Raw genomic sequence first — 21,824 nt, forward strand, 5'->3', positions numbered from 1 at the left:
AGTTCTTCTCATAACATGCCCCCTACCACGCTTCCTCCATGGCCAGCCTCACTGGAACGTTTTATGCTTTGGGAAAAGGACAAGAGTTTATCCATCTGAAAGACACACCCTCCCCTAAACCATCTGTCCTTGCTTGACTTGTCTTTCAGGCTGTGCCTAGAGAACATATCCTTGGACTATTCTACAAAGCTCATACTTTAGCTTCACCTTGACCTAGGCTGTAGTTCTAGTTTGTTGGCTTCTTCTCCTGGCTTCCTGTTTCATGAAGCTCCCAGGGAGGCATTTTCCTTCTTCATCTCCAAAGGTCGCTGGCTGGTGGACTCAGCTTCTCGTGGCTATGTCATTCTGTTCTGATCTCTCTGAATCTCCCATTCTCCAAAATGTTTCCTCTTGTATACGACTTAGAAACTAATCAAGATCCACTCAAATGGGTGGAGACATGTCATCACCTAATCCAGCTCAGCAACCACTCTTGATTAAATCGCATCTCCAGAGAAATGATCTGATTACAGTTTCAAACATACAGTATTAAATAGAGATTATTCTAGCTTTATGAAATGGGATTTTGATTAAAACATGACTTTTCTAGGGGACATGCATCCTTTCAAACCAGCACAGCTGTCGACAGACTAAGCCATTTTTCTTACCTGTGTCTGATTCTGATTATAATGTGAAACCATAGGAAGGTGTCATGCCACAGAGCCATCCTATCTCAATTCCATTTAATTTCAACTTCTTCATGGTGCTGACCCATAAATGAGACAAAACAGGAATCTAACTTTCCACGGACGGCAAAGCCACAGCCAACCCACAAGAGTATTACTTCTTATAATGCTGTCATGTCTGTTTGCATGTCAGCTACTCAAAAACCAGCCATGGCTTTCACACTGATTATCTCACATCCACATGTTGACCCAGGAAGTAGATGGGAGAATGACCCTGTCGTGTAGGTGTGGGAACTTGGGAGACTCTAAGATGAGAGTAACAATGACTACACCATGGTCACAAGATTTCTAAGAAAGTTCATCTGTGTTAGAATTGAGTTCTCCCTCCTCATGGTCGGGGCCCAGTCTGCACCCAGGCCTTCCCAGGTAGCTGTGGGGAGTGATGTGTTGAGGAAACTTGGTCCAATGAACAGGATAGCATGTTTAAGGAGGATGAGCAGTTAGGAGTCAAGAGGGGCTTTCATGGAGGACATAACGGTTGAGAAGTTTCAGTTAAGCGGCTTAAGGAGATGACCTCACTTCCCTTGAGCTGCAGTCCAGTGGAACATAGAACCCTGGTAACCAGGCACCTAGATTCCACAACAGCCCACCACCAGGGTCATTTAGCCAGAGATGGTCGACAGATCAACATGTTTTCATGTTGCATTTGTAGAGCACAAGTTTCTGGCATGAGAAAAGCTAGGAAGGAGACATTTTTCAATAGATGCAGGCGTTGGCTGAACCCTCCACCTCGCCGCCACTGTCAGTTGGTCAGGGAGTTCCCGAAGGTAAGTCAAAGTGGCCCAAGGTCAGACAATTCAGGAAATACCAGCATTGTCATCCTGCCTCTGCAGTCCCATATCAGTCCTGCTTTCAGTGTGAGGAGGAATGAGGAACGGGTTCATCCACGGTCAGGTTGGAAAACCACATGGGCATTTTTTGGTCACACCTGAAGTCATAGATGGCTGTTGGGAAGGCAAGTGGTGATGGTGAGGTAATCCCCATGCCACACGTTAATCCTGGGCCCAAGAGTTGCCATCTCCTATCAGTGGACTGGGCAAGTGTGCAGACACCTGTCCACCTGATCAGGGTGGCAGGGATGGCTGGGGCGCCCCCCCCACAATAATGGCCAGGAGGCCCCTTAACCTGGGTCATCAGTGTGATCAAGTGAGAACAGAACCTCTTCTGTGTGTCTTAATGGACTGGGAACCCATCCCACTCCTCTGGTGAGAACCCCTGTACTCAAATGGGTATGTCACACACATACAAGGAATACTAATAGCTGGAGCCATGGAATCTCCATAAGTGTGCAGCAGTTCAGTGGCCACCAATAGTCTCTTACCATGGCTGCTTCCCTGTTTTCTCCTGGCCCAGCTGTGAACATGTTGTTCTTTGGCCAGACTGGTGTCAGGGGGGCTAATGGAATCCCTTTAGTGATTTGATTTCCAGATGTCCAGTGCAAATTGGATTCCCATCCACATCAGATGACCATTTGGGTTTGCTCTTTGCTGAGACTTCTGTTCAAGTCACAGTCTATGGGGGTCTTTCTCCCACCTGGCTCCTCCTGGCACTTCGCTTTTGCCTGAGCAGGGATCACCATGGTTGCAGGTTCTCAGAACTCCCTTTAAGGCAAAAGACATTCAAGTCTGGCTGTTGGTGTGAAAATAAAGATGTTTCACCATCTCGGTCTTCTCCATGCACTGCCTCTGAAGTGGGGAAGAATGAGAGGGGAGCAGACCCTTCCCCTCCATGTCTGGAGCAGAGCCTCTGCCAGAGGATGGAGGGAAGATCATAGACGTCCAGTGTGAATGGTTATGGCTTCTGTCTTGCAAAAAGTTGAGGCCCCCCTTGAAGTTTCCCTATCTCATGAATGGGGGTGGTTGGTGAGGATTCACAGGAATAAAGCACTTTCCACGCATTGCTGCACAGCTTCCACTATTACTCAGCCCCCTGAATGATGACAACGTCTTCATGACTTCATAATTCCTTCACCAGAATTTTTATTTGGATTGTGGGATCTTTTTCTGCTAGATGAATTCCTGCCCCACTTCTTGTGCCAAGGCAGGGGGTCCACGGAGAGGCAGGTCTGCATTCACCTCCGAGCCCTGCACCTCTCCTGGTTTCCCAGCTCCTTGGTTAACTACCTGCTACTGCTCTTCCAGTTTCAGGATGCAAATGTGTCACCAGTCCAGAGTGACCTGGAGGAGTACACCGGCAAAGTAGGAGCATGGGAAAATTTCCTGGAGCACATGGTGGCAGCTGTCGAGGAGGGCAACCAGGCCGGCGTATCCCTCCTCGTGTTCCATTACTGGCCCTTCCGTTCCACCCAACGGGTCCTGGACCGAGTGTCCAAAAGGTGAGCACATGTTCATCCTCAATCTCACAAGAGCTCTGGATTGTATGAGCTGAATATCTGAAGGAGGTCATTGCAGCATCTTGCCTCCGTTTCCTTCTCTTGCTAGTGGGGTCATAGCAGGACCAACCTGCTGAGGTCAGAGTCAGAATTGCATGATGCAGACCTTGGAAAGTGCTTCCCCATGCCAGTCTCTCTGGAAAGGAAGCTCGGTGGGGAGGGCTTCTCAACATCTAGAAATTTCCTTTCCACGTCAAGAGGCTCTGCTCCTCCAAAGTGATCTTTGGAGTCCTGTATTCCCATTCAAAGGAGGTTTGAGATTGCATTTCAGTGCATTCGGTCCTCAGTGTAGCCTGAGTCCAGAATGCTGGGGGCTGGCAGAGGTGCCCCAGGCCTCACCAGTTATCTGGGAAGATGCAGCTCAGGGATCATTCATATATCTTCATCAAAGATCTATGGAGAATAATCTAAGGGCAAGCAATTTGAAAGGCACTTAGCCTACTTCATTGAAGGAAACTGCAAAGTGCTTGTGGCCTTGTGTTTGCCTGAGTCAGGGGTCCACAGTAGTGGTAGACGTCATCAGTCGGGACACAGCCAAGAAGGTACATGTGACACACCCATAACCCCTCTAGGTATGGCGATAGCTGCACTTTGTGTGACAGGGATGGAGGAGGCCAAGAATGCCTAAAAATGTGAGTGAGGTCCGGGTGAGGAGAGAGGGGCTACTTCCTGACAGCCCAGGATGGGACATGGGGGCCGGTGCCAAGAGTGACTGGACAGGTCCCTGAGTCCATCTCATGATTCTCACGGGAGTGCAGAGATCTGGGCTCCATCCCCTGCAGGGTGACAGAACTCAGACCCATGGGAGAGTTCCTGGGGCATGACTGCAGACTGAGGTGACATGATGGCTCAGGGGGACCTGATGCAGGGGACATGCTCTGTTCCCTTATCAGGCAGTTGATGAAGCTCCTTCTGTGTACAAGTGCAGTGCCATTGACTGAGCAGACACAACCCCTCCCCCTCCTCATGACAGTTCTGTTTCAGTGGGAGGGTGCCCAGCAGAGACAGACAGAAATAGAATGTTTGGCTGGTCTTGCCCAGGAGCCCCGTACCCGAGAGGGTGGTCACCAGAAGGCAGTGTGGCAGGAACGGTTGTTCCTCACTCTGCGACCCCGTCCACCCCCAGTATCTTCTCCTGCATCCTGCTCACCTGGCTCCATGAGTTTCCTGATGATTTCTGCGAGACCCCACACTTTCCCAGTCTCAAACAGCTGGTGGCCTTCACCCAGATGGCACTGCCTGGGTCTACCCTGGAGAGGCAGTCTCAGCTCCTCCTCTCTGAGCTGGAGCCATCAGGGCCCAGTGAGACCCAAACACAGGGTGAGGAGCATGGAGGTAGGGATGGGTGGGGTGTAGAGGAGGGGGTCACAGGGGCAGAATCCCTCTTTTGCCTGTGGGCAGGAAGTCAAGGGGGACATTGGCCCCCTCCCCTGAGCACTTGCAATCTGGAAGACTTTCTGAGGGTGGCGTCCTTGGGGGAAGTGGTGCAGGTAGAGGCGGTACAGGCTTTTCTGGGTCGAGAAAGCTCCATAGAAAGCCAGTTCTGTTGGTGCATTTCCACTTCTTAGGGCTCTTATGTGAGACCCAGAGTTTCAAACCACCGTAGTACCCCCTTCAGGGCCAGTTCCATCGTTGGCAGCAGAAATCCTGTCACCTACAGAGCAAAAGGCACCTGTGACAGTGCCTCCAATGCCTCCTACTGATGTGGAGCCACTGTGGCCTCCAGAGCTCCTTCCACCTTCTCCGACAATCATCACTCCAGCTCCAGAGAGGGAGGCAGCTCTGATATCACCTACCTGGCCACGTCCAGAGGCTGCATCATCCCCAGATCAGGAGCCGAAGCTGGAGACATCACCTGCTTTACCAGCAGAGCTGGCGGTGGCTCTGATGCCAACTCAGTTGCCACCCTCAGACCAAAAACCTGTGGCTTCTCTTGATCTGGCACCTGCTGCCTCACCGCCTGAGGCACCCACTGAGCAGCAGGAGGCAGACCAGGTACCAACTGCAGTGCCATCTGTTGAGCTACAGTCAGTGCCAGCTGTCACTCCACCAGAAGATCATTCTTGCTCCTCACTTGGGCGCCGAGAGCAGGGGTTGAGGGAGCGGAAGGTCCCTGTCTTGGCGTTCCCTCCCAGGCTGCTGGCAGAGCAGCTCACCCAGATGGACGTGGTGAGCAACTGGACTCCTAAGGGGGGAATGCGATGGACCTTTTCTGGCATCTGCTGTCCCTGAAATGGCATTCGCAGACCTGGGGTCCAATGATCTGGGTCCAAATCCCAACTCCACCATTTTCCACCCTGGTGATGTGGGCAAGTTCTTCATTCCTAAGGCCTCATATTCCCAGCTGGAGAGGACATCACAGGACACTGCCCTGACCATGCATGTCAGAGCACGGGAGTGCAGACAATCAACATCTTAGGACCAAGGGGAGCTGGTCAGAGACTGGCATGTTGTGGGCAAGAGGAGAATATCAGATGTGCAGCAGAGCCCAGGGCTAGCCCAGCCATCTGTCCCAGTGGCCTCCATGGCCTCCACATGCATCAGACATGATGTGTCCTGGACATGAGGACAGGCTCCACACTAAGCTCCGGGATGTAGCAGCAGCAGGGAACATGCATGTGAATGAGATTAGAGGGAGTCAGGCAGCTGTCAGGAGCACAATGTGCTCCCTGGGCTGATTCCTCGGCATGTGGAATTGGAGTCCCCATCGTGATTGGCGGTGGTGAGGGAGGACTTGAGGAAAATGTAGCTCTCTCCTCCCAGCCAGCATAAGGGTCCTGGGTTTTGCAAATGCTGAGCACCTTCAAGGAGCAGAGAACCAAAGCCAGAGGCCCCTTCATGGCCCAAATCACAATGTCCACCTGCAAAGCTGCTGCTTAGAACACTGGGCAGAGGCCTGTGGATGGTGAGCTTTGCGTTGGGTGGCTCAAGGCAGTGTGACACTCCTGTTCTCCCCAGGAGCTGTTCAGGAAGGTGGTAGCTTTCGATTGTGTGCAAGCCATCTCGACCCTGTGCTCCGAGAAGTGTGAGGAGAACCTGGCGCCCACCATCTACGCTGTCATCACCCAGATGCACCTTGTCTCCAACTGTGTAATAACCACCTGCCTCAGCGGCCAGAGCACGACAGCCTCGGACAGGGCCAGGATCCTGGAGCGCTGGGTAGAGGTGGCCAGGGTACGCTGTGGGCGAGCAGGACCTCCCAGCCTCCTGGATCTTGGGTGTCACTCTTGGCTTTGATCAGCTCTCAGGATTGGAATCTGTGGTCCAAGTCGCTCCGTGGACCCCAGCCCTGGGAATTTCCTGGCACAGTCCTTTCCTTGCCTGTCCCAGGAGTGGGGCACTCACTTCCTACCACTTCTCCTTCCTCAGCTGGAGCTAAAGCTCTCCTCCCTGAGTTTTGTCATGGGCTGAGCATGGGCTGTGCCCTTGGGGTGTTTCTGCATGTCAGGGTCATCCAGAAGTGGAGATGCCAGCTCATTCCCCCTTCTCAGCTCATTCCTTTCTCCTTCCCCAGGAATGCCAAGTGCTCCTGAACTTCACGTCCCTGGATGCCATCCTGTCTGCTCTGTGGAGCAACTCCATCCAGCACCTGAAGCAGACATGGAAGGAAGTTTCCAGGTGGGCTGGCCCTCTCCACAGCAGCCCCTGGGGGAACCAAGGATCTTGCCAAGGACAGGGCATTGTCCCACCAGTGGCCTTAGCCCTGCTGGATGGCAGCACCTCCTGTGGCTGACAATGGCATGGGTGGGGGGGGGGTCTGAGTCCCCTTGTGACCTCAGCAGTCCTACCTACAAAGAGAGTGGCTGACCTGTCCGGTAAAAGCCAAGCCGTGGGGGAAACTTTTGAGGGTTTTCTCCAAGGCACTGCATTGCTTTGCCCAACCAAAATCAAAATGAGATAAGAAGCCATCTCATTTGACATGGGAAATGGGTACCATGTAATATGGAGTGTTTATAGACCCTCAGTTTCCAACCCATTCATCCAGGCCATTGGGATCCCTGAAGTCTAAAATCAAATGGATTTGCACTCACACACATTCTTACCATCCCCCAAACATTCTGTTCTTTCTCCTCCCCAAAGGGACAGCATTGATCATTTGGAAATGATGAGCAAAACCTCCCAGAAAAGAGAATTGCCAGGCCAGGTAAAGTGGAGGCAGGTGGTGGCGTCATGGTGGGAATACTCCTTGAAAATTCCAGGCCAGTCTTGTCTAGACTAAGAGGGAGAGGTATTTGTTTGGCTAGCTACTGCTCAGGGGCAGTTCGATGGCAGGAGGCACTGGTCCTTGGGTATGGTAGAAGTAGCTAGGCCATTTCAGGAACAGATAATAAATGGAAAGGTTTAGCCTGTGTCCTTCTCACTTGTACGATTCTCCTCTGTTCCCACATGGGCGGTGACATATGTCCCAGCTAGGGATGAGAATTGCTTGGAGGATTTATGAATTTATGTCCATTGCTGTGTGGACATAAACAGTTCTGGGCAGAGGGAATTTCCTAAGGGGCTCCTTGGTGAGAACACATCTGGCATGGCCTTGGGGAGCAATGGCGGTCAGAGACTCCAGTGGGCGCAGGACTGGACACCCACAGCTCCAGAGCCACCTCCACCTTCTCCCTGCATGACTCACCCACTGGGTTGTCACTCACAAAGCATGAGGGTGGGAAAACCAATCCCTGGGCAGTGGTGCTGAGTGCTGAGTTGACTTCAGCTCGGACTAAGCCATTCACTCCTCCGACTCCCAGCAGGACCAGGGGCAAGTGACAGCCCGGTGGGGCCTCTGTTCCTCATGTGCAAATGCTGTGAGACCACGCTGTGCTGCCTTCCTCACAAGGGAGCCCACAGGGGTTCAAGAGAGCACAAGAATGTGGTTGAGCTTTCCTCTGGTTCTAATGGGAGAAGGTGCTGGAGACAGCACCCTTTTAACATTATGGAACACTCAGTTATCTGAGGCACATTTCATGCCTGCACTTGGCACACAACACAGGAGATGGGGTGGCCAGCCAACTTGGTCAATGTCACACCACAGGGAGTACTGCTCCTCGGTTGCCTCCCAGTCAGGGCTGACAATTGGTGACAGCAGCATTTCTGTCAACTGACACCTCCAGGCTGCACAAACCCCAGTCAAGTTGGTGGGCTGATGGGGTGAGGGGAGGATGGCTTCCCTGACCTTGTCCACCCTGGTAGGAGGGGATCTCTATGGAGTCCAGCAGGGAGGTGATAGCAAGGAGAGAGCAAGAGAGGCCACTATGGGAGAGAGTGAGGGTGCCTGAAGACACCGACGGTCAGGGTGGAGTTGGCATCCATGACTGTACAGGGCTCACTTCTTCTGGCACCACTGCTTTCTGTGCCACTGAGCCTGGGGAGCCTCCATTAGGTGTGCCATCATCTGGACCCTGAGGTGGAGGCTTGACCAGGTAGTATATAGGAGGCCCTGATTGTTTGCAGTCAAAGGAAGGCCTTGGCAGAGCCCAGTTGAAGGTGGATCTGGGAGAGATGGTTGAGCAACCTCATAGTGTTTTGTGATTTGTCAAGAGCCATCACTGGGAGGTGACAAGCGGTGCTCTTGTGGTCCAAGGGGTTGGAGGGGAACTCGGTAGGAGGTGGCTGGGGGCACCAGATGTCGGCTGGGTGAGGTCTGGGTGGGGGAAGGGGAATGAGATAAAGAGGCTTCAGGGTGGGGGCTTTGGGTGGGCTCCAACGGGCTTGGGCACTCCATCCCACACCTGATGCCACTGTTTTCCCCCAGCCCACTGTTCCCGACCTGTGGACGCTCCTGTCAGAGCTGGCCTCCCTTCAGTTAGCTCCCACGGACTCTCGGGAAGTGAGTAGGACTTCGGGCCAGGAGGAGGGAGTCGAGTCCCATTAGCATAGGGAAGAGAGCCCCTCCCTGAGCGCTGTGTTCTCAGCCCAGGGCCCAGCTCATCTATAGGAGCCCTGGGAGCTAAGGCATCATGTCCCCCTTCCAGCCACGGAAGCAAAGATTCCCAGAAGTCATAGGCCTTGTCCCTCTCCCGCATGGGGAGATAGTGGAGTCGGCCCCTCCATTGTGAGACTGCTGCTGAGTCCCTTCCTTCCTGACCCACAGTCTCCCCATCTGCATTCAGAGATGGTTAGGTTGGAAGGTCCCTATACCTCTGCCCAGGGCCCCCTGTTCTGGTGCCCAGATCCTTGAATAGGTCTGAGTCCTGTGACGGCTGGCCTGGCCCTGGTGACCCCTCCCAATAGTGCACAGAAGAGGGTGAGGGGGTGGGTCAGGGCCTTTTGGGGCCTCTGCTGATGGATCTGGCTTTGTGTCTTGCAGGGGAGATTGAGAAATTATGACATAGGATTGAAGGTAAGGAGCTGGGGACATCACTGCAGGGTTGAGGTATGGGACAGATGATCTGAGACTCACAGGGCATGACATCCCATTGCTCCATCCACCTTCAGTTTCTCACCAGGAGAGTGTTTCACAGAGACCAGGTAGAACTTCCCCATGGAGGCTGGGGAGGTGCTGGCATCAAGGACATTTCCCTGTAGGAGGGTCTGTGAGAATCCTGGGCTGAGATCAGGGAGGCCTTGGATGAGAGTGCAGGGCAGGAGGCAGCTCCTGTGACCAAATCCACAGATCCCAGCTGAAGCCCCACTCCCACCCAACAAGGCCACCCTGGCCTCTTCTCCATCTTCTCCTTCCCTCTGCCCCAGGAATACAAGGTCATTCCCAGGATCGAGCGCCTCCAGGCAGGATGCATCTATATCTACTTTCGGCCCACGGAGGAATTTAGGGCCTGGTTTGGGGCTGTGGAACAGCTCAGCGCTTCTGAGTGGTAAGGCCAGGGCAGAAGGTAGCAGCAGCAGGACCTCGCCATGAGCTGTGGCTTTCTGTAGCCTCACAGCAGCCCTCTGCCCTGTAGCTTCCATCTGTCTTGTGAGCGGGAGCCCCCAGCCCTGTCGGCCAGCAACATCCTCGATGCCCCAAACCTCCCAGAAGCTGGCAAGCCTCGGAGCACAGGGTGAGTTCCCTTTCCAGGCCGGCAGGTGCAGCTGCCTCAGGGCTCAGTGTTTTTTTGGACTCAGCATCGCCTCAGGGTGTCTACACTTTAGTATTGGGGACACTTCTCCTCTCCTGACCAGCCCTGTGACAGCTTTATGGCCCCATCGTACAGGACCAGGCTGTGCCATGATGGAAATAGGAAATGCTGAGTGATCATTCTGGTGCCTGGGCTTCAGGGTTCCCGTGGCCTGCAGGAGCCCTTGGCAGGGTGGCCAGGGCGCCAAGGGCAGTAGCCACAGGAGGGAGTGGATGGTTCCCTGGCATCAGCCCCAGCTAAGGCACCCTTCTATCCAGCCTCCAGGAACTCAGCGCTGAGCCCAGCTGCAGCAGTGCCTCCCTGCCCAGTGTCTGGCTCCAGCTTGGGCGTGACCGCAGCAGTGGAGTCACAGCTGTCTCACTCCCCGGACATGAGGCCGATGCCTCCAAGTCTGACCAGGAAATGAGTGTGGGCCTCATCTCCAAATGCCCTGATGGCCAGGAAGAGCAGGTATCTGCCCATTTTTCTCCCTGAAGGTCTGTCTTCTGGGCCCCTTTCAAGTGCCGGCCTTCCCCTCTCCACACCCACAAAAGGGGTCAGGAGTCCTGACTTAGAAACAGGTTCTCAACCCCCCTAAAGCTCGTCTTCAGCTGAAAGTGTCCCACAGGCTCTGGGGTTGACCCTGCTCTCACCGTCCTCCCACAGATTGATGACTCGACCTTCAAATCAGACCACCCACAGCCCGGGGCCCCTCTGAGTGCCCACAGAGCCTCGAGCCCCCTGCAGTTCTACAGAAAGCAGGTGGGCGACTCCTGCATCATCCACGTCAGCCTGGATGGGGACCATGCCAACGTGCCAAAGAGCATAGTGGTGAGCTGGGTGGACAGCTGACCCCGGGGGCCCCTTGCCTGAGAGGCAGGAATGCAGAATGATTGACATGTTCTTTCCCTGGCCTCCTGGAATCACAAGCCTAGTTGATTGAGAAGGACAGACAGCCACACAGATCCACAAGTAGTAAAGAAAGGCGTTCGGTGTCAGTCAGGGCCGAGGACAGTGGACATAGATGTGAGGCTTCCACCTTGAGGTGGGCCAGCCTGGGAAAACCTCACTGAGGCAGCCCCTGGAAGAAGGGAGGGAAAGGACAGCATGGAGAACCCCAAGATCCACATGGGCCTGGCCCAACGGAGGCCACTCATGGGTCAGAGGTGAAGAAACAGGGCCCAGGGGATATGATTGAGGTCATGGAGGCCTCAGGGGTTGAATCCCATCTAACTGCATGTAGGAGAGAGGCAGGGAAGCCAGTTAGGGGGTGCTGCCACCACCCAGGAATGGAGTGTAGGGGCTGATGCAGGGAAGAGGCCATGAGGGGAGCAGATTCTGGGTAGATCTGCTGATGGAGCCACCTCATCCCCGACCTGCACAAAGGCTGCCTGAGGTGCTGGATTAGACATATGCCCAGCTCTGCACTTCAGTTTTAGACTGGAGTTTGGGTGGGTGTATTGAGATGTCGCTAGTATGACTCTTTATCTGAGCCCTGCCCAAGTTCAGGGCTTGGCACTGGAGTGGGTCCCCTCAACCACCACATGCCTGGCACGTAGTAGACTTCTGGGCATCCAGCTCCTCTTCGTTGCTGCCACCCAGGCTTAGATTAGATATCTGTTCTCAAAGTCACTAATTCTGTCATCTTTGAGTGGCCTGTTCAAGAGGACAAATCTCAGGGAGAAAAGAGATGCCCACGGAGTGGTGGGAGGAACTGGCCCCAAGTGACCACATCTGTCCCCAACACCCTGTTATAGGGTGACCTCTGGAAGCCAGTAGGAGCTGAGCAGGCCAAGGATCAGAGGCAAGGGGCTCAGCCCTAGGGCAGTGACCTGTAAGGGAGACATGCCTTTCTTGCAGGAAATGGGATGGAATGATTGGAAAGGGCCTTCTTTCCATGGAGGCCTATGAGGGGAGCAGCAGAGGGCAGTGGGGCTACTCTACAACCAGACCCAACTGGGGTGGGTCTTTGAGCCTTGTGCTCCCTGCTGAGACAGCTCCAGCAGGGCCCTTGCCACTGCTCTTGTGGGAGCCAGCCCCAGAACCCATGTCCTGATGGCCTGTCCCCCGACATGCCCAGATCACCTGCCATGACAGGGCTCCGGCTGTGATCCTCAAAGCCCTGGACGAGTACCACCTGGATCTGGAGGCAGCAAAGGAATACAAGCTGGTGCAAATCATCTCACCAGATCGAAGTAAGTCAGAGAGCTGGTCCAGGAGTTTCTCTGTGAGGGGCTTCCTCAGCACTGTCCTCCTAGCCCCCGCCACCTGGGGTGTCTGCCCAAGACAACCTCCAAAAGGTAGATGTTCAGCATTTCAGGGTCCTCAGGGTCTGAAGTGTCTCCCCCTGTGACTTGCATCTCCTCTCCATGTGTCATCCCTGGGTGTGGCCCAAGCACTGGAGCCCTAGTGCAGACTGTGGGATTGAGATCCAAGACAAAGGCCTCTCTTCTTGCCCCAGGAGCTCTGCGGGCAGGGCACCCTCTAGCCAGATGAGCTGAGTTGTGCATTGCAAGCAATCATGGGTCTGTGGACACCAAGAGCAAATATTGAAGTCCATGTTTTATGATGCCAAGGCAAAACAAAAGCCTCTTGATCCTCTTTGGAGTCTCCAGGGACCCAATTCAATATTCCCAGCAGTGACACGGAGCCAGGCAGCCTGGGGTCTGAGCCCATAGAGCACTTATTCACGTGCTCTCTGCCTGTTTCTTGTCCCCAATGGGAGAGGGAAATACTCCATGCGAGAGCACAGAGCCTCTCCATACCCTGTAAGGGTAACTTTATTATTATTATTATTTTTATTTTTGGTGAGCTACTCATGGCTTCTCACCGATTACCCCAGGGAATCAGTTCTGACTCCCAGATCATTGTTTCCTATGTCCTACCTTATCTTCCATCAGCATTTTGTTGAGATGAGCAGAGTATATGGGACTGTGTCTTTCAGAAAAGGAAATCTGAGTTCCCACAGAAGTAGGCAGATAACAGAGGCAGGAGCAGGAAGTCTGACAAGCATTATGGTACAGTACTCTCGAGGCCGGAGCAGTCAGGTAGCAAAGAGGATCAGAGCAGAAGTCAGTGCTCGCTTGAGGGACCTCAGGCCGTGGAGGACTCCCTGGTCCCATCAAAGGCCTGTACTTGGTCTGCCATGCCGTGGGCCTCAGTTACTCTTTCCCCAAGAGTGCAGTATTCAGGGACATCTGCATTCGAGAATGCTTCTTATAGCACCTACCTCCCCATCAGTGAAGGCATCAAGCACTTGGCCATAAGATGTGCTGGTGGGAGGACCCTGTGTTAGCTCTAGGCTGAGGTTGCCAGGGGTGCAGTCAGAGTCACGTGTTAACAAGATTTGTTGGGTTCAGTGCTTCTTGAGTTTTGCCCTTGGGCAGGCATCAGTCCAAGGACTCTTTGGTGGTCCTGGAGCTAATTGGGGGACTCACGTCTCTGGGAGAGTCTGACTTTGTGTGCTGCCCAAGGGGTGGAGTGGTTTGGGAAACCCCATAAGCACAGCTGACTGTGCCTCTGTCTGTCCCCACCAGGGCTCATCATTCCTGATGACAGTAATGTATTCGACGCCATGGACCCTTCAGGAAATTACCACTTAGTTCTAACAAAACTGACCTTCCGCATGGTGAAGAAAAGAACCCGCTCCACCCTTTTTCACAGGAAGAAGACAGGTGGTCAAGGGGCTGCTTCTAAGTGGCCCTGATGCCTGTCGGCCCTAGGGTCACCCTGCCTGTCTCCAGCTGGTCAGGTGGCTTAGCTGTCCCCAGTGGGAATAGGCCAGTCCAGGCAGCCTCTTCCCTCCCACCAGTGACCCGGGGCCTCCCAGCCCCAGGCAAGTTCCAGCCCTGAGCCTTTCCTCCTGCCTGGCATGACCCTGCCCCTTGACAGGCTCGCCTGGGCTCCAGATATTATATTGCCACCCTAAAAATAAAAGACGTAATTTTATGTGAATTTTGAAGTCCATGATGGTATTTTGTTTTCATACTTTTATCAAAACCTTCCGGGGCATGTTAGCCCGCAGTATAGGGGCATCTTCCTACTAGTATAGGGCACTGAATTAGTGTAAAGCAGGGAGTAGCTCACAATTTTGCATCATAGTTATCATAGTAGAGAAATTGACAGGGATTCCTAATGCCTTTGTCCTCCTTTATGCTCATTCTTTTAATGTAATCATAAGGCAATTTCATCAGCAGATGTGGAAATTTTGGGCACATACAGGCCAAAATGTCTTATTCTTGGCTAGTAGAGAAAGTTGTTCCCGATTTAATGAATTCCCCAGCAGAATATTCCTTTACAATGGTAGTTTAACTTGCTGGCTAAGTAGGGCTTTTAGAGAGCACAGGTATGACTGTTTGCCCTTTTGCTAATACTTTAATTGCATTGGTTATTTATCAATGTTCTTCCAGGGATTTCAGGATTTTGGATCCTCATCTTTTATTTATTTATTCATTTTTTAGCTAACATGGCTGTCACATTTGGTTTGGTCTCTCTCTCTCTCTCTCTCTCTCTCTCTCTCTCTCTCTCTCTCTCTCTCTTTCTCTTTCTCATTTTACTTTAGTTCATCATTTTGAAAACTGTCAGCCTACCACCTCTATATTATTATCTTATTTAGTTTTTGTACAAGCTTGTTATTATACTAGAGGTGGAAATCTGCATACTTCTATTTCCCTGCAACTTTAAGTCTTTTGTTTTTGCACCATGTGCTCCATTTCCACCACCATTTCAGGTAGTTCCTTTACATACACACTTAAAGGGCAGTTTGCACAGTTAAGCAATCCAGTGTCCTCTCCTTACAGCAAAGAAGCAGGCCTCCCCGGATTACTCCTGCTGGACCCTACCCTCTCTAATGCTGTGGACCCAAGAAACAGAGGAGTAGAGAGCGTCTGTGATTCTCTGCTGTTCTTAGTTTCACTTTCCTTAGATTTGAGTTTGAGGTTGGGGAGAATATTGGGGCTGGGTCTGATTGGATAATATTTAAAGCATTAGGGGGTCTGGGCAGGAGGTCGAGCTTGAGGAGGGGATGTGAGAAAGCAGAAAGGGTTTTTAGCAGCACTGCCAGAAACAGAGAAAAGTAGCCAGCACAGTAGAGGGGAGGAAACTAAAGCAGCCAGTGGAAACACAGGCTTTTCTTTCATTTTGCTGAACTAGTAGCTATTTGTCAAAATATCTCATTTAGCAAATAATATTTTTTATACAGAGAAGAATCTATTAGAGGATATCAGATAGTTCACAGAATCCCTGGGAGGTCTATAGAAGGCCATTCTGAAGTGCTGCATCAGGAAAAATGTCCAACCCTATGATGGGGACAGTTTCTGAGCCACTGCCATGGCTATCAGCCCCCTTGAACATGCAGAGCCAGTGCCAGGGCTCCTTCTCTGCAGCCCCTGCCAGGCAGAATACCTTGACCACCATGCTTACCAGATGAGCAGACTGTCTTCATGTAGTCACTTCCTCATGGTGCCCACTTCTTAAGACAAGGCTCCCACAGATGCACCTAAGTGGCAGAACCCAGGTCATGTTCCAGAACACAAGGGAGCCTAACACTGTGAATCTTCTTCCTTCTATCTTGATAGGACAGGACTCAAATGTGGGAAATTATCCAAAATGTAGGGGCAGGGTTCCAGGGTGATGGGCAGCTTCCAATGGTCAATACCTGCTCTGAGCTACACTGTCTCTTAGGATTTGGGTACATTTGGCTTAATTCCCTGTGTCCCATCCTGTGTGATTCCAGGCCCCTAACCCCAAATTTGGTGCTTTACCCACCTTCTCCTCCTGTGTCTACTGTACCAGTTCAGTTGGCCCATACGTGGACCCTCTCTGCCCCTATCCCTTGCCTCACAAGAAATCCTGTTACATGTGTAGATTTCATCTTCTGGAAGTCTTGAGGAGTCACTGGGAAGGGCGGCCCTGTACACAGCCAGCCTTCCAGTCTCTCACTTCTATTACCTTCCAAAAGCCCAGGCTTCCAACCTATGCACTTCCTGCCTCAAGCAACACTGTTGAAAGTAATAGCCCAGTCTCCCTCAATATTTAATGGAGAGCAGTCCACCTGGCTGGCTGCCCACCCCCATCCCCACACCCAATAATTCTGGCTGATTCCATTTTCTCCATCTTATAAGTTGCTGCCATTATTTCATTCACGCCATCATCTTCCCCTAACACATTGGATCATTTTTTGAGAGCCTTGATTGTCTTCAAAGTTTCCCATTTGGTCTGAGACTAGCTAGACATCAGACCTTCCACTTGTGATCACATAAAGGAAGCAGCAGGAAGAGAGAATGGTTGCCATCTGACTATCATTTCATTTTAATTTGGGGACTGTTAACATTTCTCCTTGAGATAATTCAATTTAACTTGACCAAAACATCCCCACAGGGGCTAAGTAAATTTGGGGTTATTAGAGCGCACCCCTTTCTCTTAGAACAGAATGAGAGCTAAGACCAAAATCAGAAAATGTCAAGTGAAAAGCCATTCTTCACAGATATGCTTCCTCAGGGTTGATGGCCTGATTATTTTTCAGAATAGCACCAGAAGAACCGGAGAGAAATAGTAGAGAATTCTTTTACCTGATGGCCAGAAAACTCCATATCAGCAGGCCTGACAAGATTTTAGCTCGACAAACAGATATGACATTCAACACAACTCGGCGGGAGTTCAAAGATCCTAGAAGGGCTAGCCAAGGCAGTCAGACATTAAACAGAAGATGGAACACAAAGAATCCTTGCTGGCACCAAGCCCTTCCCCAAGCTGCCATCCTGGTGTCATCCCGGTGTTCCCCTTTGAGACCCACTCTTCACATGCCCACTGAGTCCTTAGTTTTGGAGTTAGTTTTTGATCACTGTGTAAGAAATCACCACCACATTTCAAACAACACAAATTGATTACCTCAGCATTTCTGCAGGTCAGAAGTCTGAGCAGAGTGGTCACGTACTCTGCTCAGGGTGTCACGAAACATATCAAAGTGTTGGTTGGGCTGAGAGCTAACTGGAGAGTTTAGGAGGGAAGCTCCCACACCTTCTCAGGCTGTTGGTAGACACAATTCTTGGTGGTTAGACAACTGACATCTTCCTTGTGTTGCTACTTGTTGAACAACTTCTGCTTTTGGCCCCTAGAGGCCACTCTCAGAGCCCTGCCATTTGGTCCTCTCTATATGACCTCTCCTATCTCCAAGCTGTGACTTCACAAAGGATCCAGTCCCCTTTCCAGGCTCACCTGATCAGGTCAAGCCTACTCCGAACATTCTCCATACTGATGAACTCCATGTCAAATGAGTAGATACCTACTCATGGTAGTGACATCCCATCCAGTCATAAGTTTCTCATGCAGTAAAGGTTAGGAGACCATACAAGCATCAATCACCAAAGGATGTAAATAATGATGCCATATTAGATTTCTGTTTCCAACAGTATTTATAAGGAATACATTCTGGTGTGCCAAAAGTGGATGTCAGGAGACTGGAGCAAAGCATTGCTAGGATTATTTAAGGAAAATGGGGCAAATGTATTTTGCTGAACAGAAAAGTTGTTAGAAGAACAACAAAAAGCAGTAGTAAGATCATTAGGCTAAACTTAATTTGATGAGAGGCACTCTGAGGAGTGTTTCTTAGGAGCTCACTGAAGAAGCCTTCAGGATTGGATTCAGACACAAACTGAAAGGGCAGGTGAAACCTCCAATTACCAACCCCCCTTAACACTGAGGTGACCACTCTCTTACCAGTCTGGAAAAGTTTTCATTTCTTTTATGTGAACTCTCACCTCCACATGTTTATTCAGAAAACGCTTGCTTCACGGCCAGAAAAGTGGGTTCCTATGACTCTGCAGTTCCTACCTTGGCCGGTCCTGTTGGGTTCTAGCCACACTGAGCATTCTAAGCCTCTATTTAAGATGAAGCATTTTTGGCCAACAGATGCTCTGCTTAACCCTCTCCCTTAGGCCTGCCTTCTCCCAGACTGATTAGGCCACAGCCCCTCCCCCAATCTGTCACCACCTCTTTTGCCGGCCTTCTCCAGGCAGTAGAAAAGCCCAGACTCTATTTTGTTCATGGAGCTGATCTAAGGTTTCCTCCAGTCTCCTCATTAGTCAATGAAGCAATAAACCCTTTCTTTTCTCAAAATAAGTTGTGACTAAAAGTGGCTTTGGTGCACATCAGGCTGATGAGCTCACTTTTGGCAACAGTACAGGTCCAGAAAGTGCAACCATGGCTGGTTGAGAGTATTAGGGAGTATTTACCTATGTGAAAGGTGCAAAGGGTCAACAGGAGTCATATATTTGGGATAACTTCACCACCTCTTCTGCCCCAAGGTAAATTCCTTGAGGGCAAATCAGTGTCCCCACTCACTCTCTAGGACCCACCACAGCACAGTTCTTACTCTGCACAAAGTAAAATCTCAACAAATAACTGCTTAATGAATAATCATATGTGTACCTGAAATAGCACCTTGAGACACTATTTTGGCTTCGGTTGCTTTATGATTTGGACAAAACATCAAACCTAGGTGCTTTCTGAGGAGTGGTGTGTTCATGAACCTGCTCCTTCAATTTTCTCATTGCTCTTATACTTCCAAAGAAAGGATTTGTCATGTATTTCAAAGGTTCAAGGCCTCCCCTTTCAAAGGATGGTTTGTACCTCATCGTTCTTTCCTCCTTTCTCTCTCCGATTTCTCTTATTGTCCTAGCCCTCTAAGACTGTCTACGCATGAGAATTCCCGAGCGCAGAGCACCTGGAGGCCTGAGTTAGAGATTCTGGGTCAGCAGTGTTCATGGTCCAACTACCAGGACCAGGGACAGGGCGGCAGGTGCGGGGCCTTCCTGCAGTGCCTGACTGAGCCCGCATCTGTGAACTGCCACCTCACCAGCCCAGGACCCTCTCAGGCCCCCCGCCGCAGCCCGCACCCCCTCCCGCCCGCCCCCTCCCCAGCGCCCCCTAGTGTCCCCCGTGTCTCCCCTGCAGGGGGCGCCATTGTCAAGGTGGCCGCAGCCGGGAGACTCCACAGAGGCGCCGCCATCGCATCGGGGGGACCCGCTGAGGCCGCGCTCCTGGAGGCTGCCCAGGGGCCACCGACTGCCACGGGGGCCTCCCACTGGGGCCTGACGAAGCAGAGACCGGGCACCGGAGCAGGAGGCGGGCAGCGCCGGAGAGGCCAGGGTCCCCGTGCCATGGCGGGAGCTTGGGGGCAGCGCCGCGATGAGGCCACACTGGGCCAGGGGCGGTTTGGGGGTCAGAGCTGGTCCCCCAGGGCTCAGGGGCTGGGGTTGGCTGTGGTTGGCTGGGGGCTGCACTTTGGGAGTCGGTGGGGTCCCTGCTGTGGGCTTTTTGGGTTTAGAAGGTGTTTTCTAATTGGGGTGTTTTTGTGGGCCCCATTATTTAAAAAAGCAAAGGTTACACATTCCTAGTTTCTAACAGTCTCTTACAAATTTATCAGAAAAGGATGAAAGTATCAATGAAAAAAAGAAACTTGGCAGAAAGAAACCTATCAGTAAAGAAGATTTTGCCCTAACCAGTAAATCCAAAAGAATGCGTGAATGATCCAAGGAGAAGTGAAAGCCAAAATGAGGTAACATTATTTTACTTACTGATTGAAGTAAAGAAAACTCAATGATCATTGGAGATGGTGTGAATACAGTAAAAAAGATGCTTCCAGGTGCATAGGTCTGTGATAGATGCTTTTGGTAGCCCCTTGAGGGAAAGCAGCTGAGTGCATGAATCAAATAGGTTTGCTACCTCTTCTAATGAAAAATGTCCTCACAGATACATCCCTAAATGTGCCATGTCACTGTTCATTTCAGTAGTGCGTTAGAGTAACACAAAAGGATTGGAAATCTGAATATAAACTGTTAGGTTTTAAACTGTAGCCAACTGAAAAATCAGAGAAACTGAGTCTGAGTTTAAAAAGTTTATTGTCCTGGGGCAAGATTCCCGGGTCCGGGTGCTTAGGATGCGGGCCAGGGAAGTCGTGCCCCACTAGGAGCGGCGGGGCTAGATATAGGCTGGCTAATGGGGTGCTGATGATGCCTACAGGGCCTCCTGTGGTAGGTTAGGAGTTTCCCGCACTTTAGGGCCGGGGGCATAGCTAGGGGCCGTGTGCAGTGGGCATAGGTAGGGGCTGTGTGCAGTGGGCATAGCTACAGGCTGTGTGCAGTGGGCATAGCTACAGGCCGTGTGCAGTGGGCATAGCTACAGGCCATGTGCAGTGGACATAGCTAGGGGCCATGTGCAGTGGGCATAGCTACGGGCCGTGTGCAGTGGGCATAGCTACGGGCCGTGTGCAGTGGGCATAGCTATGGGCCGTGTGCAGTGGGCATAGCTAGGGGCCGTGTGCAGTGGGCATAGCTACGGGCCGTGTGCAGTGGGCATAGCTAGGGGCCGTGTGCAGTGGGCATAGCTGGGGCCGAGTGCAGTGGGCATAGCTACGGGCCGTGTGCAGTGGGCATAGCTAGGGGCCGTGTGCAGTGGGCATAGCTACGGGCCGTGTGCAGTGGGCATAGCTACGGGCCATGTGCAGTGGGCTTAGCTACGGGCCATGTGCAGTGGGCATAGCTAGGGGCTGTGTGCAGTGGGCATAGCTATGGGCCATTTGCAGTGGGCATTGCTAGGGGCCGTGTGCAGTGGGCATAGCTACAGGCCGTGTGCAGTGGGCATTGCTAGGGGCCGTGTGCAGTGGGCATAGCTACAGGCCGTGTGCAGTGGGGGCCTTTGTTTGTCAGGGCAGGTCCTCATTGGCTGAGTTTGCACAGCTGTGTGCCCGGATATTCATGGGTTTTAGTTTGGGTGGGGGCCTTCCAGCCAGAGGTGACCGGGCCAGGCCTTACACAAACTAGGGAGGAAATTTGTATATAAGTTTTCTTAAGATGGAATGTTATGAAAGTATATTTTAAAGAGATGGCTTTCGCAAACTATTTTAATGTGTAAGAACATGCACATACTAATAACGTTTAGGTGAATTTTGTGCCATAAACAGCTGGATTCAAATTGTAAATCTTAGATGTTTTAAATGACATATAGTAAATACTATGTCCACATGTAAATTTATCTTATTTATTAATCAAAATATGTTGAAAAATAAGAAACTAAATATTAATAGTAGATGTATTCAATGATGGGATTGTGGGTTACTTTTAGTTTTTCTAAAAGTCCCTCCCTTCCTCCTTCCCGGGCCAGCTGGCAGAATTGGGCAGGCGGTGTCCTCAAACCAAGGCGGCTGGTGCCCCCACCACGCGTGGCCCCCTGGACAAACTGAGAGAATTGGATCGGAAATTCCCAGGCCATGGAGAATGGTGACCGGGGGGGGTCCCTTCCAAACACGTGACTCCACGGTCCAGCTGGGAACGGTGCACTCTCCCGGGCCGCGGCGGCTGGCGCCCTCCCGCCACGCTTGGTGCCCTGGGCCGACTAGGAAATTCAGACGGGTGCTCTCACGGGCTGCGGCGGCCGGCGACCCTCCCTGCGTTCGGACCCCCGGGCCGGCTGGCACTCTTCCAGCCGCTTCGGCTGGTGAACCTCCCCCACGGCGAGAGTTTTCCAAAGTTAAAGGACCCACAGCACCTTTTACTGGTGGGACCCGCAGACAAACGTGCCCCGCCCTGGGAAGCCCGCACCCCTCGGCGATCTCACCGGAGCGGGTTCTCTCAGCCAGTCTGCCACTCCAGGATGGGGTACGCT

The 21,824-nt window shown here is 51.9% G+C and overlaps 1 protein-coding gene across 9 annotated transcripts; it reads left to right on the top strand.

The window, feature by feature from the left end:
- Positions 1 to 961: 961 nt before the first annotated feature.
- LOC143688439 (ral guanine nucleotide dissociation stimulator-like) lies at positions 962 to 18,950 on the top strand. Of its 9 annotated transcripts, none has more exons than XM_077166341.1 (12): positions 1,379 to 1,492; positions 2,867 to 3,060; positions 6,632 to 6,735; positions 7,198 to 7,261; positions 8,861 to 8,935; positions 9,416 to 9,448; positions 9,799 to 9,920; positions 10,008 to 10,106; positions 10,442 to 10,634; positions 10,830 to 10,994; positions 12,244 to 12,358; positions 18,841 to 18,950. In XM_077166341.1, exons 2-12 carry the CDS (start codon positions 2,932 to 2,934, stop codon positions 18,846 to 18,848), a joined length of 1,107 nt encoding a protein of 368 aa, XP_077022456.1. In that variant the 5' UTR covers positions 1,379 to 1,492; positions 2,867 to 2,931; the 3' UTR covers positions 18,849 to 18,950. The 9 variants fall into 9 exon arrangements, with proteins under 9 accessions (XP_077022449.1, XP_077022450.1, XP_077022456.1 ...); XM_077166338.1 differs by lacking the exon at positions 18,841 to 18,950 and adding an exon at positions 13,700 to 14,117; XM_077166339.1 differs by lacking the exon at positions 18,841 to 18,950 and adding an exon at positions 13,700 to 14,117 and having other exon boundaries at positions 10,830 to 10,925.
- The last annotated feature ends 2,874 nt before the right edge of the window (positions 18,951 to 21,824 follow it).

This window comes from Tamandua tetradactyla, chromosome 6 (genome assembly GCF_023851605.1).
Source record: "Tamandua tetradactyla isolate mTamTet1 chromosome 6, mTamTet1.pri, whole genome shotgun sequence".
In the NCBI taxonomy this organism is placed as follows: domain Eukaryota; kingdom Metazoa; phylum Chordata; class Mammalia; order Pilosa; family Myrmecophagidae; genus Tamandua; species Tamandua tetradactyla.

Excerpts from the sequence above, each read along its gene's own strand:
- LOC143688439 (XM_077166334.1), top strand. The coding sequence starts at position 1,235 with ATGACCTCACTTCCCTTGAGCTGCAGTCCAGTGGAACATAGAACCCTG. Across the intron at positions 1,493-2,866 it reads TGGTCAGGGAGTTCCCGAAG|TTTCAGGATGCAAATGTGTC; the intron begins GTAAGTCAAAGT and ends CTGCTCTTCCAG. Across the intron at positions 3,750-4,243 it reads GGCCAAGAATGCCTAAAAAT|TATCTTCTCCTGCATCCTGC; the intron begins GTGAGTGAGGTC and ends GTCCACCCCCAG.